The 21,044-nt window shown below is 42.2% G+C and overlaps 1 protein-coding gene across 1 annotated transcript; it reads right to left on the bottom strand.

The window, feature by feature from the left end:
* Positions 1-2,645: 2,645 nt before the first annotated feature.
* Positions 2,646-20,285, bottom strand: LOC310853841 (solute carrier organic anion transporter family member 2B1-like; the record flags this gene model as incomplete). The annotated part of the gene is made up of 15 exons (XM_083758317.1): positions 20,170-20,285; positions 18,665-18,755; positions 18,386-18,523; positions 17,856-18,018; positions 17,287-17,514; positions 15,534-15,632; positions 11,185-11,315; positions 10,165-10,249; positions 9,781-9,945; positions 9,252-9,441; positions 8,830-8,977; positions 5,917-6,089; positions 4,601-4,665; positions 4,038-4,158; positions 2,646-2,829 (listed from the first exon to the last, which is right to left on the bottom strand). Exons 2-15 carry the CDS (start codon positions 18,719-18,721, stop codon positions 2,646-2,648), a joined length of 1,947 nt encoding a protein of 648 aa, XP_083614443.1. The 5' UTR covers positions 18,722-18,755; positions 20,170-20,285.
* Positions 20,286-21,044: the final 759 nt, after the last annotated feature.

The raw sequence follows: 21,044 nt of genomic DNA, 5'->3' as shown, positions 1-21,044 counted from the left end.
TACTGTCATGATACTGACATACTGACATGATAATGACCATGATACATACCATAATACCGACCATGATACTTGAATCATGATACTTACTGACCAGCTTTTTCACTAGGTCATTTTTCTACCTATAATTTATCATGACAGACTAGGAGAGCTGAATCATCAGCAAAAAGGAATAGGTTACACAAGATGTAAAATGCCCCCTTGAGTTGAGGGACCCCACTTATTGGTTGAGTTGAGGACATCCACATACACCACGTGCTCCTTGCCCTCCAGATAAGAACTCACCCACTGCAAAGATATGCCCTGTTAAAACCCAAAGCCCTACGCTTGCTCATGAACATAAACTTGATTTATGATGCAGAGCGCCTTTTATAGATCCAACATAGCCATACCACAATTCTTAGCCATATCTGCTTCTTTCATAATGCGATTTTTTCCCGATAGAGCAGATAGGTATCTGTATAAAATATGATTATCTGGAATCTAAGCTATGCTTAGATGATTTCGACTTATATTAGGATAAATTTGCACGACTTTAAAGACGAGACGGAAGTGCAGAGGAGGCTTCACTTTATCGATTGCTCGTGCTCCAGACCAGACTGTATGATGGAAGCATTTGTAAATTGTGGGAGGTAACAGTCTGGCCACGCGAGACTACACCCTGATTGACTATGCTACTTAAACTGTCTTTGAATTGTCAGATATAATTGTGCCTTTCCTATATCCAGGCATGGCAGGCAGGGTCTGGTTGTGTGATTTTGTCACAGACTTCCATATTTCTTTTTAGGTATCTGTATAGAATATGATTATCTGAAACCAGATTGAAATTCAAACAGCAATTTGTGAGATGACAAATGACTGTCAAATGTTCATATATAATTGTAATTGTAATTTCTATTACCTTTGACACTGAACATAGAATGGAGACAGGAAGTAGTTACAAGGTTCTAATTGAAAAAGACTACTATGTATTTCTCCATAGCACCCTGATTGACTAAGCTACAATTACTTAAACTGTCTTTGAATTGACAGATATAATTGTGCCTTTCCTATATCCAGCCACGGCAAGCAAAAGCAAAGAGAAAGTAGACTCATACATGATCCTCAAATATATATATAATACAAATACAAAATAAAAACTGCCTTGTTTCTCTATCTCTGTCTCTCGTGCGTGCGTGCGTGTTGTGCTGCTATGTGCATCTCAAAGCATTTTAAGGACATAATCCATCCATCTCACTTAAAGGTGTAATGAATATACCACCAGACCAGAATACTCAAACGTACAGTAGTAATGATATCTTATCTCAATACTTCCTATTTTACTTAATTGATTTTTAAATGTGTTTATGATCTTGCCCCAGCTGTACTTTGTCCTCAGGTAAAAGGGACAGGTAGGGCTACTAATAGAATCACAGGGGAATCAGCAGACGGCAACCACAAGGTAGTAATGTGCAGCACCACTTTTGGTCAGTCATCTTATTCAGTAAAAGGGATACACCTGTGGAATGCCCTACCAACTGGAAAACAAACCCAAAACTGATCTCAAAATATTGAATGAAAAGGTTAAACACTGGTTGAAGTCGGGCCAGAGGTCAGAGGTCAAACACTAACAATAGACGTCACTGCTTTCAGGACTGTATTTTGGGAATGTTATTGCTTTTGTACGAGCATCATGCATGTCGTATTTGTAAATTCTTACTAGGTAGATATTTGTATAGAAAGGCCTAACCAGGGACTGCAGGGGTCACAAATTAGCCTCGGCTATAAATACCAATAATTATATACAATTCAACAGTTTCATGTTTTTATAACTTGATACATTGTAGTATAGTCCCTGTCAAATAAACATAAATGAAATAAAAATACTCTTCCTGTGAATTTTTTTTAAATAAAATCTACCTCCATGGAATTCCAATAGACTCTCATCCTTATTGAAAATGAGTGTCAACCACAATGAAAGAAAGACACCAGGGCTTGAATATGCAAATACATGGTATTTTATTGACCTGAGTTCACTCAAAGCAGTATTGGAACGTTGGGCTCAGTGCATATTAAATATCCTTTAAATAAATATTACACTCCAATTTTATATATTAGAAACCATGATTTAATCCCATACAGCAACAATCCCCACTAGCATATGTCTTATACAATATTCTGTTAACTTCAGTAAACACATGGAGGCCATACAATTGCTTCATAGTAATTACCAATCACTAAGCAAACTCCATGACAAGTAGACATTAGACTCTTTCAGGTGGGCAGGACACAGTTCACGGTGGTCCCAATGCCCCCCCCCCCCCAACACACACATACACGCGCACGTGCACACATGTACTCACGCATGCACGCATGCATGCACGCACGCACGCACGCACACATGCACGCACGCATACACACACACACACACACACACACACACACACACCTTTCTGAGGAGTCCAAATAAACTAAAACCCTCTCATTTCTCAATGACCTTCCGATTCCCAGTAACTTTATAGTTCTTCCGTTCCTTTCATCTGTCCTCTGTGTTCCTCATAGTCTCATCATCCTTCTTCTGCAGTGTATTTTCCGCCCAGCTCTCTTGCCTGCCGTCTCTTAGGTATGAGGCTCGGGCGGCGGGCGCTCAGGTCATGAGGCCCGGGTGCTCAGGTCGTGAGGCTTGGACGTTCCCTGGAGGATACGCTCTCTCTTCTCTTCTCTCCATTGACCAGCTCATACTCTTTTCCAGTATCTTGGGACTGTTTTTTTGTCTGCCTCTGGAGGACCGTCATGACCATCAAGAAGCAAAACAGCCCAGCGCAGATAAAGATGGCCTGAACGCCGAAGAACCTACGGGCCAGCAACACAGTACAACACCACCGAATTATACCATAAAACTGGTTTAGAATCACTATTATACCACAGTTCGTTTCGAGGAAGCAATCTGATTGGTTGAAACAGCCTTCTAGCCGTGGATCAAACGAGCACCACTCCACACCTAATCAAAACAAATAATTCAGCTGCTCTGTTTTCCCAGAGCGCAGCAAAGTCGGTGGCTAGGCTAGCTAGGTTCTTGGGACATTTGTGGTCGTAGTGACTATCTGTCATTAAAAAATATGTTTTTTCAGCGATTTTCTTAGTTTTAAGGGTAACTGTTGTTAATTTCAATATTACCCTCAAGGGTGTGGTTTAACGTGATTGTTGCCACTTCAGTGATGCTTGCGGAACTCGACTTCGTCTCGTTACTGACCGCATCACTGTCGTGGCAATAATCACGTTAAACCACACCCTCTCGTGTAATATTGCTAGATGTAAACAGAAAACCCTCAGTGTTCATCTATCTCTGAGAGTGTACTGTTACTGTACAACTACAAAAGCAACCAAATGGACAATTAACACTGATTGTTTTACAGTGTGTAGACATACTGTAGATTAGTTGTAGACTGAGTTAGCGACCTAATTCAATGCATTGTTGTTCATAACTTTCATTGGAAAGTTTAAACGGACCCCCAGGGAGGCTTTCCAGGCAAATCCAAAAGGAAGAAGGTCACATGGCAAACCGAGGACCAATAAGGCAGAGGGATTATATCTCCACACTGGCATGGGAACACCTTGGGATCCTCCAGTCTATAGGGAAATGGACGTCTGGAGTCCCCTGTGAACTGCTACCTCCGCGACCTGACTCCGGATAAGAGTTTGAAGATGGATGGATCTCTTGAAAACGTAGTCAACCAAAGAAAAACGTTAAAATTGTACATTGTTCAGAAGAGAGCTTGAGTTTGCTAGCCAAGCGAGTGTCCACGCCAAGCAGTGCAACCATAATGACTCTGGGCCGTTCGAGTTGCGAACCAATTTGTTGCACAACCGTGTCACTTGACAAAAATAGTTGGATAGTTAGATTCAATTTCAGTTGAAAAATCTGCCTGATAAATAAAAGCAATCTTGCAATCAACTTTGTATATAAATTATAAATGTTTCATTCATGTATGACAGTACACAATTAAATACATAATTCATGAAATGTATTCATGAATGAAACGTGGAGGTACTGTACTTGCCTCTGTCTGAAATGGTCCATGTTGTAGTAGAGACAGGCAGTCGTCTTGCCACACTTCCCACCCCACAGGATACAGGCACTGTCTATGACAGTACCGTACAACACAGGTCCTGGCAAGAATGCTGTATAGAGATACAAAATCACACCTGTGTGAAGCGAGGGGCGCTCTTATCATCATGCATCATCATACATCATCTCATTCCGGCCAATGAGAATTTGCATCCTCACCTTCGTCTTCAATGGTTGTGTTTACGCAATGTTAGTGTTGGACAAACACTCAAAACTGGCCATTCATTGGCAGTGGCATTCAATGATAGTGTTAGGAGTGGACAAACACTCAAAACTGGCATTCATTGTCAATGGCATTCAATGTTTGTGTTAAGTTTGTGTTGTGTTTGCACAAAAACTAAAAGCTGGACATAGCGCCCCTCAAAGATGTGTGTGAAAGAAAGAGAGAGAGAGAGAGAGAGAGAGAGAGAGAGAGAGAGAGTTTGACTATTGAACATTGACTTGGGACTTGGGAGCTCCATTTTAATACTTTTGGTATGGTGTGAAAGGACTCACCCAATACCCTGAAAAGCATGTATTGCACTCCAACTGCAAAGGACTTATCTGCTGGATCTACTGTCCTGCAAGAGAGAATGAGGGCAAGAGAGAGAAAGAGGGATAGAGAGAGATGTCATGGTTGGAAAATATGTATTCAACATAGTATACATCATGGTGTGTGTTTGTGTGTGTGTGTGTGTGTGTGTGTGTGTGTGTGTGTGTGTGTGTGTGTGTGTGTGTGTGTGTGTGTGTGTGTGTGTGTGTGTGTGTGTGTGTGTGTGTGTGCGTGCGTGCGTGCATGAGTGCATGTTTGTTTGCCAGTTGATCATTCCTTTACAGAGTTCATCTGTCTCTGAACGTAAAGGAGGCTCATGTGTGGTGCGTTCTTCATTAACAACATGTAACATGTTAAAACATGAGTTCTGTGCAGCATGAAGCAATGCAAGGCATCTGGACTGTTGGAGGTTGAAAACTGTGTCAATTGCTGCAAGCTGCTGAGAACTTAGAAGGGAATGCTACACCTGACCTATGGGAACCCACAAGGGACACATGGACAAACAAACAACAGCCATTCAAGAGCTGGGAAGCTATGCAGCAGGTCATCTAATCTCACAGGTATTGCAGCTGCGCTGTTCTGATGTCATTAGGGCTGGGAATTACAGAAACAATGACTTGATTAAAAAAATTAACACAATTGTAATTGCGCTTAGTCCACGTCCACGGGAACCTTTTTCACTGGACGAATTTCGTTCATACTGGTGCACGTAATGGGAGAAGATCAGAAAAATCATACCGCTTTGCTTGGCCCAGTGGATGGGTTATATTTAAAATATATGAACTCACTTTTAATTGAAAGCATCACACCCGTGTGAAATGAGGGGCGCTTTTGTCATCGTACATCATTATACATCATCTCATTCTGACCAATCACAATTTGCGTCCTCACTTTTGTCTTCAATGTTTGTGTTTACATAATGTTTATGTTTACACAAACAGTCAAAAATGGCCATTAATTTTCAATGGCATTTAATGTTTGTGTTGGGCCAAACACTCAGAACTGGCCATTCATTATCAATGGCATTCAATGGGTGTGTTAGGACAATATTTGTGTTTACACACACCCTCAAAGCTGGACATAGGAGGCAAAAAAAGCTTCTCAGGTCAAATATGAGAGAAAAAAAGAGGTTAACATACTACACTACACTAAAAAAAGAACAATCCAAACTGTGTTTATCTGTCAGCCTGCCCTAAACCCTAGTGCTGCCTATTTGTCCTGCAAGTGATCTGTCCATCATCCACCCATACGTCCATCGCCTCTCTCCACCTGTCGGTACCTGAGTATCATCATGAAGGAGGGGGTCTGGGAGAAGGAGGCGGTGAAGCAGGTGAGAGCAGCTAGCACCAAGAAGGGAAGGAGGAGGTGGCTGCACCAGGTGCCACAGGTCCCTGGCACCGCAGTGCCTGGAACGCCCGTTTCTCTGCCCACACACGTACACCCTGTGTAGTTCTGTGGGGGAGAGAAATCAGACAGATCGAACCATGTCAGAAATAGTTGGTTCAGTACAGTTCACAATACAAAAAACGCCATCTCGGCTTGGCGCCATTGGTGCACAATGTATCACCAAGTCAACAAGAAGTCATCACTAGTATAAGCTGGTGTCGTGCCAACAAAGTGTATCTAAACAGAAGCTATGATTTCACATTATGCTCTGCAACTGGACTATTACCAAAGGGGTACGTATGTAAATGTGAGTAATTGTAAATGTATCAATCAGGACCGGTCGGTCATGCAAGGACCCATATGGACTTACAGGACACTTTTTACAGTTTACATAAACAATTACAATTACAATAAACCGACATGACGGTGATCGACAATGATCAACAATGATCGACTGAATACCAAACTGACACTCCAGATCCTTACAAGGCAGATTACATAATATACAACATAAAATAAAATACTTACGTGAAAGTAAGTGAAAGCCAGAGGGCAACTAAAACTATGATCTGTGTTGTGTGATATGTGATATGAAATATGTATTGCCATATGAATGAAACTATGAGGGGGAGGGGTGGGTGGGATTGTTTTGTTTTGTGTTTTTTTTTGCTTTTGCTGTTATGTGTTTTGTTTTATTTAAGTCATTCATGATGTTAACGTGTCTTATTGTGATTTTTGTCTTAATTAAAAAACATTAGATAACAAAAAAAATTAATGGAACTATGAGGAGATGTAAAAGAGGAGGTTCTTTTTTTCATGTGCTTATTGCATAAGGAATACGATTATGTAATCTATCACCTCTAGATTTACAGTATTTGATGAACTGCAAAAGGCAACCCTCTTCTCTCTAGTCATGTCAGGAGCCACTGGTGATTTCTAACCCGCAGCACGGGTTTGTCTGACTAGTAATGACTGCAGGAGTGTTGGTATGTCTAACCTATATGCACCCCAAGCCACACAGCACTCTCCCTGCACCTACTACTGTATAACTGGCCTCATCTGGCCTTCCAGGAGGACAGATTTAAAAACAATTATTAGATGTTTAACTACATGAACCCCATAGTCCCTATTTTGGGCATACAATAATACACAAACTGTTACGTGCCACGTAGGTAGGTTTGTCTGGGATTTATCTGTATTCCTCCCCTGTCTGTCCTTCCCTCTCCACCCTCATCCAATCAGAATCACAACCATCTGCTGTCTATAAAAGGCTTCCACCTGAGCTCACGCTCTCTCGTCTCAACCAGTTCATTTCAGTTTGTAGCCCTGTCCCTGCAGCCTCATGTTTTGTCTCCTCTTTTGAATCCCCAGAGCAAACTTTAATTTCGCTCAGATTGGCTTTGAGGACCTAGTCATGACCGGCTGCCCGAGTCTGAACCCATACTCTGAAACGCAGCCTAATTGAATGGTAGTGCTTCCTAAGCCCTGAAAGGCTGCAATGCGGAAGTGTTAACCCAGACTCTGCACTGCCCTAGGCAAGCCCCCAGGCCCAGGCTAGGGATCCCTGGTCAAAAGTGTTTTTACCCTAGGTTATATAATTGGTCTTTATTGAGAAATGAATATGTACGTACTGAGTAAATTGAACATTCATTACTTTTACTATAGTTCTCAAGAGACACCTGTGTGTCCAAATGTAAAAAGGTAATTAATAAGATGATCACCCTCAATATGCGTTATACTTATAATTATCCATATGGTTGGTCATGGCACTGAAGCACCGCTTAGACCTTATGCTGCAGTTGTATTATGGTTGAATGCCGCCCTGTGACATCAGACTTAAAACAGTCAAAGCAGAAGTGATGCCTTTCCTTAAGTCTGATGCCTGCTTCCTGAGCAAATCTGCCATCTGCAGCACTAACCTAATCTAAAGGACATTTGCCAACACATGGGATATGGTGTAACCATCCATTAGAAGAACCAAAGGCGACTGATCACATCGCTTTGCATCTCCTTACATAAAAGATGCAGAAGAGGAAATAGTTTTCTGTACCATGAGGCAACTGTAGTCATGATGCCAAAAGTACTGTATACACTGGAAGATCAAGCATCATGAGAAGACAATTTGTAAGGCAAAAACAAGCAAACAAACAAACACAAACAATCAAATGCGATACTCGTATTTGATTGTTGACTCGTATATGGTGTCCTTATTTGCTCAGAATACGAATTGAGAATATTATACAGTATAATAGTCATAATATGTCAGATAGACATTTCGTTAATGTCAATATCTGTGTGCCCACTTTTCTTATCTATGGCTATCTATGGCTCAGGCTCAGGCTCTCTCCGTCACCGTTTCAACATGTTCAGTTGGTTGAATGGGCATTGCTAAAATGGCACACAATGTAGGACACACTGCAAAAACTTCGGGCGATTGCTGGCCACAGACACTCAACGATGTCTTTTTGGCAAATGTCTGCTTGTCTCAGGGTCTTAAAAAAATCCTGACCTGTTTGTTTTTATGGTATTGCTATGGTTAATTTGGAGATACATATAGGCCTACTGGTATTTTACTTAATCTAAAGGTTTAATTGTGCACAGCAATGTACAGTAGCGTGTTCCAGTAATGTGAAAGTAAGCAAGTGTCACATGCACTAATCTTTGGGTGAGTGAAATCCATTTGCTTTTGTTATATATCTGACTTCTGAAGTCATGTTTGCACATTTTTTCTGTGAGATCTGGAATTGGCACTCTAAAATCGTTAATATAATCGTAAAAGTATATGGTCCAAAACAAGTAGACCTACCGTGACTTTCAGGCTTATGTTATCCACCCTCATAGCAAGACAGCCTGCATGACAGGGGGACCTGAATTCTATTCCATCAGAGCCACAGATTGGGTTGAAGGCCTCATTGTTACATGCACATCCAGTGTTACATGACATGGTATCCTGGCTAAAGACATGCATAGAAGCACAAGTGAATACACTTAATAAACATTAATGCAATATAACACACACACACGCACGCACGCACGCACGCACACACACACACACACACACACACACACACACACACACACACACACACACACACACACACACACACACACACACACACACACACACACACACACACACACACACACACACACACGATCACAAATATAAATATGAATATAAATATCAATGTGCATTAACCACCATGTTGTTCTTCATAATCACCTTACCTGGGGGGAAACACACCAGCAACCTTCTGTGTGGGGCAGCCAATCAAGAGCAGCGGTATAGCGCTGAAAATGGACAGCGTAACGACAATGCAACACATCTTGCTGGCGCCGATCGTAGACAGATTCAGCCTCCGCATCACGACTCCGCCCAGAACGATGCCCAGCACCGCCAATGGGATGACAACACCACCTGTACAGCAAACAGAGTACATGTCTGTGAATGACACACTGTACTGCATTAAATGTCCATATAGGCTGAGGCATTTCAACACCTCACTAAATGCTTCGAGAAACAGACCAGAATTATGTGGGTAATAATCAATCTCTCACTGCTCACTTGTTGAAAGTTAGGTCATAAATGCTATGCAAATTCAAAATGATGGAGGGCTTCTACAGTACATGAAATGAAGGCCTGTAGTTACAGAGGCTCTTCTGTAATTGAATGGTGAACCCATATTCATTGCACTCCATGAAGTCCCATTTCATGCAGACTATACTTAAATATGAAATGCAGAGCTTGTGTGCTCACCGATCATCATGTTGGCTATAGAGAAAGACAGGCTGAACTGTCGCTCAAGAAACTTGGCCATGAAGGTGGCGACGCCGACCACTAGCGCAGCCATGTTAACCTGAGAGAAAACCACCAACAGGTAGACGGGGCTCCGGAACGTCCGCAGGGCAATACGAGGGAAACCTGCAGAACGGAAGGATGAGAACGGGTGAGGACGAGAAGAAGAGGAAGAGAAGGATAGACGCAAGTGGACGAATGACATGTGTTGTGGAGATAATATATTTCTTTAACAAATTAAAAAGTAAAATAGAAATTGCTGCAATCATCATTGCCCTTCAGTCACCTGAACCATGCAGCAGACATAACGGGAAAATGGCAAACAGAGGCAGTTGAAAATCTCACTTTTGAGGAACTGAACGAGGCTTTGTTCCTTCTTTGGTTCTGTTGCATTCTCTGTTCTTAGTTCATCGTCTTCTCCTTCATCCTCCTGACCAAAGGACATAGACAAATGGATTAAAATAGGGGACATTAGGGCAGCTGAGAGGGAGACTGTGGGAAAGTGAGATGAGGACACCCCCAGTGTGTCCAAATGCAAACAACACCAAGCGAGTTGGATGAGCTGTTCGAACCCTTAAATAAATGTTTTAGTAAGTCATAGTGTACATGTTATGCTATAGACCTGACACTTACATTAGCACATATCGTAGCTGCTTGAGGAGCAGAACCAGCAGAACATAATGTCAAACAGCACGTCACATTGTGACGTGCTGGCTCTTCGGACAGAGCTCTTCGGACAGAGCTCTTGGTCATTTGTTACCAGTAGTATAATGCCTTTTCAGACTGAACGCAAATATGCTGTCTTGATGTTTGTAGGTTACATGATGCAATGTATGTGTTGTATACAGTACAAACAATAGTACTGTATATGTATGTAATACAGAAATAGAGTGTAGATCTGGTTCTCTCTCGTAGTTATTGACCATGCAAGTAGCCATTTGAAAAAGACACCCAGCTAACTCCATTATCCTTTTCTTTTTGTCCATAAATCAATGCTATTGAACACCCTTTATGTCAGTGTGTTGGTTAAATATAAACATTGAACCAATGAAAGTATTAAAAAGTGTTTTGGACAAAACCAGCTATTAAACTATTGGTCCCGCAAACTAAAGCAGCTAACTCCATCCCATCCCTCTCATGCAATTACTGTATGTGACAATATAGTCACAATACCAACATTGATGAGGCAGTATTGCTTTGTTTTAATTATAAGGTTTTCTTAATTTCCTGATTAAAATAATAATAATAATTCTCACAAAATGAGTTAGTTAAGTTAGCTTGTTTCTGCCCCGACAGCAGAGATATGTAAAACCAAAAACAAATGTAATTATCTTTTTTTATTAGGATGAAACTATCATACTGCACCTCTTTGGGCATGCGCCTGGGGAAGAACATGTATGGCAGCGCTGCGACGAAGAGGAATATGGAAGTCACCAAGAAGCCCAGCCACCAGGCTCCGACCCAACGCTGATCTTTAGGGTCCAATTGGATCTCATCTAGAGACAGAGTAGAGAACCACTAAACAATCAGTAAATTGATTAAGACAACTTAGGTCAAACGTCTGTTTGACTGACTATATGGGATTACCATGAAACTTAACTGTGCACTTTAATGCTCCCAAGAGGCAGAAACCTACTGTATACATGACATTCTCAATAATCAGTTCCTTACAGTACATGCTGAAATAACCAATTTGATTAATATCTCTCATAGGAGGGAATAGAATAATCCTCTTGACTTCCAGATGCCTCCCTTCCCCGAAGGCTGCCTTTCGTTTAAGTCAGTGGTTTTCGAAGTATGACCATTTGCAAACAATCTGCTCTGAAATCAAATCTTATTTAAGCCACAATCTCACTCTACTTTTTGCCTGATTGTCTTACGTTTTCATCAAGCTCTCAAGCCATATTTTGACTGATTTTTGACAAGCACTTGCCTTTACCTCTGCCTGCTGACTGCCATTTGTATTTCGCTATTTGCCTGCCCACTGTTTTTGCCTGCTCCTTGTCTGTTTGGACATTTTTTTAAGTGCCTTCTGTGTCTGCGTCCGAGTCTGTGCGTGTCATCCTAACTGTAAAAATATTTTTTTAACCACAAAATCCATTTCTCTTGTGAGAACCAGGAAAATTGTCATTGCAGTGTTTATTTATCAAATTCTACAATACATTTGGCCCTCATAAGTATAGTAGAACGCACGCACGTACACACGCACACACACACACACTCTCAGGGAAACTGATTGAGTCACCATTATGAGGACTAATCGGGACCGGAACTAATGACGTAGAGACAGGGTGGGTTAAGAAAGAAAAGAAGAAAACTATCCCAGAAAAAGTAAAGATAAGAATGAAATACATGTACATGGTCTGTGTGGACGTCTGCTGCTCAGGGTGCACAATAATATAGTGTTTCGCTTTGGGTCCCCATATTATATTATATATTATTATATATTATATTATATTATACTGTATCTCTCTGGGTCCCCAAAGCAAACCACGTCTGGTGGTGCGCACAGCAATATGCTTATGAACTGCGCTTTACTCTAGTAGCAACGCTTCTCATGTACGGTAGACAAGTACCAGATGCAACAGAATTTGTTGTCCTTTCAAGATAATTGTGCATCATCTGCTATGACCATTATGCTGTCCATGGTGCTGAAGAGAATATCCATCCATCCATCCATATCCATCGTCAATCACTTATCCGGAATCGTGTTGCTGGGGTAACAGTTCCAACAGAGATTTCCAGTCTTCCCTTTCCAGAGCCACATTACTGTAACAACTTCCCTCCTGGAGAATCCAGAGGCGCTCCTAGGCCAATATGGAGATATAATCCCCCCAGAAGGTCTGCACACTGTCTTAAATGCTCCCAAAATAATTTACCAGAGCGGTCCAGAGCGGTCAAAATAAACACATTTTTCATGGCCTTTGTCAATATAGCTAACGAAGGCCACGTACGCTAATTCAGCTGCTGAATTGATGCACACACTATACCAACTGAGCTATCCAGGCAAAATGCATCCCCATGTTCACTGTGCACAAAAAGAAGATGCAGAGATGATGCATTCCCTTAAAGCTGGTTTTGTGAGGCATCCAATTCAAACAAGAATCTGAATCAAATTGACATAAAACATAATAAAGCAGTTGAGCATGCAGCCAAAGCACGTCAACTAGCTATCTGTACAAACTATGACCATTTCTCTATATGGTTTAATTGCACTCCATACAGTAGTGTAGTGCATACAGGCTCATGAAATAATCTCAAATGTATTATTTAATTAGACATAAAGATTAAAGATTCTTTAATCAAAGATAGTCCGGCTGTGAAAAAAGGCCTTTTAGGTAACATTTGTTGGAGAAAACTGGATATTCAGACACACACGCTACCCAGGCACAATTCATCCTCTGTTTGTTTAACAACCAAAAATGAGGATGCATGAGCTGGTGAATTGAAAGTTGATTTTGTGAGGCATCCAATTCAAACAAGAAGCAGAAGAACGCCCTACGTCCCTCCATCTTGGCCCTGACACACTGAAAGCATCATTGACGTGAGCATCATTGACGTGCGTCAAGTTAAGCAACTTGTTCACATTGAAGTAGGGGACATGTATATTCTGCTTCACTGCAATTATGAATCATTTGAACTGCACTACACTGACCCAAATGAAACGAGGGACATACTGTACAGTACCCAAATGTACACGTACGCAAGCACACACACATACACACAAACGCACACTGGGACTATAACACACCTGTTGTTCCATTTGCTCTCTTTCTTTCTTTCTTTCTCTCTCTCTCTCTCTCTCTCTCTCTCTCTCTCTCTCTCTCTCTCTCTCTGTGTCTCTCTGTCTCTCTGTCTCTGTCTCTATGTCTCTATACTCCGACTGGCACTTGAACTAGTAACAGGGTTGTACATTGTTCTCCTCATCCATATTTTTGCCATTTGCCATTCTCTGCCATCACCAGCTAAATATGTGCAAAGGAAGACCGGACTATTAGTTTAATAGATCAATTTGTACAGACCATCATCAGTTAATCTATTAAAGGTATATTCAGTGATTTCACTCAAAAAACCTTAGGTTTAGTTTTTGTCTGGGACCTAAGCCTTTCATCCAATCAGGATAGAGAGCCAAAAACGAAACCTAAGGTTTTTTGACCCCCAGGGGTTAACTGGGGACAGGGAGGAACTCCTTATATGGTCAGCACACTCTATAGTAGAGAGGATTATCACAACAAAACAAAAAAATAAGTGATATTTGAATTAAGTGAAATCCTTGAATATCCCTTTAAATTCAAAACGTGTGTGTTTCTCAAAAGCCAATATTAGAATGGTAAAACGTTACACATTGCAATACAAGTTTGGACCTAGTCAATGACCGCACTATACATTGTGTCGACACTCCAAAAGAGAACGTTGCTCTGAAAGACACATCGGCACATTTTGACATGTCCACTTGATACCGTCAGAGTGACTGCAGCCTTTGAAAACAATGGGTGTGTTTGATGACGCTGTCGCTGTGTGTCACGGCCGTGGCTGTCACTGAGATAACAATGTTTTGGAGTTGTGGGCAATCAAGCTTACTGCATGTGCTATCTACTTTATTTATATATTTTATTTTATTTTATTTTTGTCAATTTTGACAGATATGGGGCCCACTGTTCATTAATGAAGTATATGTCCCTGGGATGATTTGTATTCTGTTCAGGAAACACGCATGCCACCTGCTGAAACCTGCAGGGACTGTATGTACAATACAGAGCCTATTGCGTAGTATCTAGTCAATTATAGCATCATTCAATAACTGCAATCATAACAGATGTTAGTTAACCCTTCCACCGGCAGTGACATCATCGTTAGGTAGATTGTTTTTCTCCAAACTAGATTTAAAAAATACAATGGCTTCCATTATAGCCTTGCAACTTTTCAGGAATAGAAAGCCTGCCGTTTTTATTAGCTTGGATTCCCCATCGATGATGTCACTGGTGGACAGGTTTCTGAACAGCCCACAGCCCTCCTATGAGACACAGACCGAGTAGAAACAAATGGTGGCATTTTATCATGAACATTTAAGGACCAATTGAAGGTGAAAAGTGGTGAAGTTCTTTGTTGGTGAGAGGTATGGGAAAGGTGTCCCCTTCAGGCTCTTCAGCAGCAACCCATGAGGGCTATAACCATTGAACAACATAGCAAATGGGCTAACTTACATTCTAGGCCCCAGGTTGAAGTGTCAATCACAACAAGGAGACATAATGTCTAGGTAGCGTTTTACCTTCTAGGGAGGTGCCCACAAATAACCGCTCCTCTGTCACCCACTGTTCATGTACTGTAACTTAGCCTCACAAGTCAAATTTAATGTAGTTGGAACAACAGATGTTCAGGAGGTGGAGAAACACACATTTCACACCACTCTCCGCCCTCCACGCCAATCTACCTGTCCCTATTTATACCTGCCCAGTACCACCCAGAATCCTCCATGTTTCGCCCGCCTCGCTGTGTTGAACACCTACAGGCTTCTCGCATTCCACCCCCACCCCTTTCTACGGGTGCCCTTTTACCTGTGCCAGGCAAAAACTTTTATTCTACATCACCCTTTGACACCAAGTGCCAGGAAACATAGGTACGCCCCCTATTCACCCTATTATCCACCACTAGTTCCTAACTTACAATCAGCTGGGAGTCATCAGAATGAAAAATATGGAAAAACGGCTGCTCACCTTTTGACAGCTTGTCGATGTCGACATAAAAGCGCAACATGAAGCCCCCCATGATGAAACCAAAAGCGGGGCCAATACAAGTAACCGCCAGAAGAATGCCTGCAGAGAAGAGAAACAAAATCACAGTGAAACTGTTTAATGTCGTAATGACGTTGCTTTTGGCAGAGAAACTGCCAAATACAAAGTTGACTTGGTGGTTCCATAGACTGTCCAGACCAGTAATAAGAAGGTCACACCTTGTTATAGATGTGTGTTTTGCCACAAAGGTGACAAATAGTAGCGTAAAAGCGAAGAAAACAGTTCCTGCCTGTGTTCTGTGCCTGGTTTTATACTATGGCGGTCTCCCATCAGCTCCATCTATCATGCAGCTGCGGCACCCACAACTTCAGCAACATCAACTGCAGCTTGCTCCATTTATCCCTGAGGGACAAAAAACCTCTAATTTCCTGTCTTATTTTTATCCCCCACTCTCTATCCACCCTGTCTGACCTCTCACTCAAGAGGTCGAGTCTGACCTCTTCAGTTTGGGTGCTGTTCTGTAGGTTGGTGCGCTCTGAGGGCCTCATTTATCAATGGAGTGTACATGTATTCTTCCTTAAATTAGAGCGTGAGTTTTGGCATACGTCCAGGTCATCAAGTGATCCTATACAGCCGATCCTATAGCGTAAATTTGGAGCTATGGTAAATGTCATGGCTCCGATTTTACGACATGAACTGGAATACGACCAAACAAACGTGCAGAAAGCCAATAGTTTACCCCTCTAGCCTCGCTGCCTGTCTGACCCCCACGCACGTACTTGCAATCACTGATTGATGAATGAATGCATAAACATATGGATGAAGGCTGGAGTGTGCTGGGTGGATGGTTATATCTACGATCTGCCGGTGGACAAATCCACAGCATGAAGATACTGTATCACCTGCACTGTGCACAGGTTTGGAGTGTGTGGTTTCTATCCTTAATGAAGTTAACGCAGACTGTTGTACTGTAACTCCAGAGGACGTACTGTATGAAGACCTCACTGTCCTTGAAATGATTTAAACAGCGGCACCGGCAGTTACGACTGGCGGTGCCGGTGCTGGAATTTGGCGGAAGAAGTGGGATTTCGGCAGAAGTACCGCTCAAGGAAATTACGTCGAATGAAAGTATGAAAGTGTTGTGATGGGTTGAAAAAATATCATATGCGGGGGAAATACATCTGACGGATGTTCTGGCCCGATATTTCCGGCTATGCAAACTCTGCCTTATATTGTGACCAGGCTTTTCTCTTCGCAGATGAGTAAGGCTGGGACTGAGGCTACCTACGACTGCACAAAAGTGTAGACAAAGCCTACGACAGCTCCCGACCAGACGTGAGTATTGGCGTGGAGTACGTCAAAGTCCAAAGTCACGATGGAATGATAAATGCAGAATATTGCGGTGATCTGATCTCGCGGTACGCCTAATTCCTTGGTGTAAATCACGTTAATGAGGGCCTGCAAAGAACCAACCTATCACAGAACAAACAAGGTGACTCCGGCTCAAGGCATTTGTGATGAATATGTCCCTGTCAATCCAAACTGCACTATAGCTCAATGAGAAGAAATGCCTTCAAATAAAATGTAAAAGCAAAAAGAAAGAAAAAAAGCATCCCTGAAACTGGTTTGGGTTCACGAGCAGATCATTATGCAGAGTAGACACCTTAGATCAAGAAATATATATATATATATATATATATAATCCACATTTGTTCTACTGTACACACTAGCGTACCAAGGTATAGTGGTGAGGTCTTCTTGCTGGCAAAGTCATCGATGTAGGAGATACCAAAGGGGTGGATAGGAACGGTGCCGATGCCCAGCAGCAGCTGACCCGTGAGCAGGATGGGGTAGATCCACTGCTCTGCTGTGCTCTGCTCTTCTGTACAGCTCGGATCGGCAAACAATGTGGAGACCGCGCCGTCTGTCTGGCAGAGGCCAGAGCTGTTGTTAACATTGGTGACTGGGGAATACATGGAGAGACAACGACGGTCAGAAAATGTATAGACAGTGTGAGTGTGTGTGTGTGTGTGTGTGTGCGCAAGTGCATGTGCGTGCGTGTGTGTGTGCGCAAGTGGCACAGTGCATGTGTGCAAGTGCATATGTGCATGTTTGTGTGTGTGTGTGTGTGTGTGTGTGTGTGTGTGTTTGTGTGTGCAAGTGTGTGTGCGTGTGTCTGTGTGTGTGTGTGTGTGTGTGTGTGTGTGTGCAAGTGGCACAGTGCATGTGTGAAAGTGCATGTGTGCAAGTGCATGTGTGTGTGTGCGTGCGTGCGTGCGTGCCGTGCGTGTGTGTGCAACTCACTCGCGGTATGGTCGGTGAATTTGTAGAGTCCACCCAGAAAGTGAGGCAGAGCCATGATCCCAGAGGCCGCGCTGGCGATCAGAGCTCCTAATCCAATGAACCTGGGACGGTGAACTCGGCTCCCGAAGAAACTCACAAACACTATTAGGAAGGTGCTCCCCACCTGCACATTCAGATGACACCCAGGACACAGCCCAGAAAAGATAATATAAGATCACCAATACCTCATTTTCATCCATATAATTATTTACAGTACCTGCTTAATCCTCAGGTTCACATGAGGCTATAATATCCCAGTATGCACTGCAGCTGGAAGGCAGGGACTCCCCGAACAAGCATGGGTCAGTCATAGCAGGCTGGGCCAACTCGAAATTGAATTCACACACGTAAAGCATATACGCTGCTACACACACATGCATGCACACACACCGACGCACGCACCCAGACACGCATGCATTCACACATAACAGAAGACATGGAGTTCTCAATCAAATTAATACGTTGATTATTATCATATTGTAAGGACTCACCTCATTGAAAGAAGACAGGAGGCCAGATTTCTTGCTGGAGAACCCATAGCGTCTCTCTATGGTGTTTATGGAACTCTTCAGATAACCAGACACTAAAAGCAGAGCCAACTGCAGCATTCCATGGCAGAAGACAAAGAACTAAACAAAGTGTGGGAGAGAGAAGTCTTAAAGGTCCATTTCGGAGGTGTCATATAGTTCACTTTTTTTGTTTGTTTTTTCTAAATATCCACAGGTTTAATTTGAAGAATACACGTTGAACAGTGTGAAATAGACATATACCTTAATACTGTGGAATGGACTGCTACACCTTTTTGAAGATCGTGCCACTTGTGCCATCTTTCACACAGATACTCGTGCTGCAGTCCAAATTCTGTACAATAAGAACATGTTGCTTGAAACAAGTTTACTTGTTCATTTTTTAATAACTAACCTTGGAATTTCACAAGTTATCCACTGGGAATTGTGGTAGAATCTCTCTGCTCTGTGCATGTTGGGGTTTTGGGCAAAACAAAAAACAAGTAAACGGTCTCTTAGAGATTTGAGGAAGTCGTCATCCCTTTCTGGTAATGTGACGTCTAAGATCTCTTAATAACATATAGGACGAAGTGACACTGTGAGTCAAGTATGAGGATATGTGACATACTAATCTCTGTTTAACCAACAAGAAATGGCTAATCTTATGGCCAAGCACATGGCCGTCTCCTTGTTTGGAACAGGGAGAATGGGAACTACAGACTGGGGCAGGTGTTCTTTGACTCCTGCAATAGCAATTTCTGAGGACCAATGACAAAGTGTGTGAAAATGATGTGCATTATCTATCCAGGGCCATGTAAGAGACAGAATGTGTTTGGATGATGTACTAAGCGCAGATGTAAATGTGCTGATAATGTGTATTTAGATTTGGTATTGTTATATCGGAGCATAAAGTTTTTTTTTTTTTTTTGGTGAATGATCTTACCAGTTTTATAGGAAGACCGCTAGCTATACCTGTCATGGATTAAACCCCCCAGATGGCCTTTGTACAAGTTTCGTAGTCAGGCTTAGATGCTCCTTATTCATGCCATGTGTATTTTCTTTAGGACATGTTTATTTATCTCCTCTCCCTCTCGCTACCCCCCTTGGTATCATGTGGAGCTAAATCAAAAGCATTTGAATAGTCTGTAATAATAGCTAGAAGTTGCATGAAAACAATGTATAACACAAAGTTTTAACAGAGAATATGTACTGTGAACCTCTACGTCAGATTTACGGCAGCCGGCATCTGTTATGTTACATTGCTTCTGGAACTAATCTGTTACTGTTTTATTGTGTTTTTTTTATCAGGCCACTCAGTCCCACCAGTTATAGTTACTAGGCTAATGTTTACCTGTGTGTTCATTGCAGTTTTTATTTCGTTTATAAATTAAGAAAAATAAAAAAGAATATATGTATCTAGTAGCCCCCAGTCGGCTATTGGAGAAGATAAAGGTTGAAAATAAAATAAAGGCTGCACAAAGTTGGGGATTGAACAGTATAATATTTTACTGAATATTTGCCTTCCTATCTAGTAGCAAATACTCCAAAATCAAGTAAAAACTTGTCAACATCAAGGATCTTTTCTACAAGAAAGACCTGAAAGAGCAGCACATTTACTAATGTAATGTAAAGTAAAATTGGCTGTACAAACTTACTAAAAGTCACAATTAGCCTAGAAAGAAAAAGCTTACTCAGACTCACTACAAACTTACTAAAAGTCACAATTACTGTAGCGGTACCCTAGAAAGAAACAGCTTACTCAGACTCACTTTTGCAGATTGTTGCACAGACACAAGGAGCTGTGTGGTGGTATTGTTTCCCTTTCTTGTTTCTCACTTTGCAGTAGTGCTGTTGAGGAATTTCTCCACGGTGTGCAGAAAGAGTCACCACAAGGGAGTGTGTGACAGCCTTTAAAATCACAGGTCTCCCACCTCCTCTCTCTCTCTCTCTCTCTCTCTCTCTCTCTCTCTCTTACTCACCAGCATGCAGATTATTCAGAAAGGGGGCCAGGCATCAGCAGTGGGATTTTAACACTGTTGGAGTGTCTGTAATCTGACAGAGATGCTGCATCTCTGGCTAAGTGGCCATGGAAGAGAAAGGAACGACAAGCGACCACGATGCCCACTGCTGTTTGTTACTGTAGTCAGTGAGTCAGTCAATCTGTCAGAAAGACAGGCAGGCAGGCAGGCATGCAGGCAGGCAGGCAGACAGACAGGCAGACAGACAGACAGACAGACAGACAGACAGACAGACAGACAGACAGACAGACAGACAGACGCCCCCAGCCTCCCCCTCCCCACCCCCCCCTCCGACCCGAAGCAAGCATCATCATCGTACGTACAAGACGGACAGCTCAGCTAAGATATTTGTGTTATTGTGATATTTGTGTGTCACTGGTCGATGGATGTCAGGGTCTTTTTGTTTAAAAACAATTTACACGGCCCGCTTACGCCTGGTGTGTACGATCAAACTTTCAGGCGATGGGCTCGGTATGGTTTTTCCTCTTACAGTACTGCCATGAAAGGCAATGTGTTATTGAACTTTGAACAATTGAAAGATATGTGTATGTGCATAGATAACAAGGACTTTTTTAGATACCTCCAAATACGAGAGTACTTTATGGGGGAGGTGAAAGCATCCGAGC

The sequence above is a fragment of the Protomyctophum parallelum genome, assembly GCF_964188405.1.
Source record: "Protomyctophum parallelum genome assembly, chromosome: 1".
NCBI classification, from domain to species: Eukaryota; Metazoa; Chordata; class Actinopteri; order Myctophiformes; family Myctophidae; genus Protomyctophum; species Protomyctophum parallelum.
The sequence above is the reverse complement of the archived record's forward strand: the minus strand, read 5'-3'. Positions and strand labels throughout refer to the sequence as shown.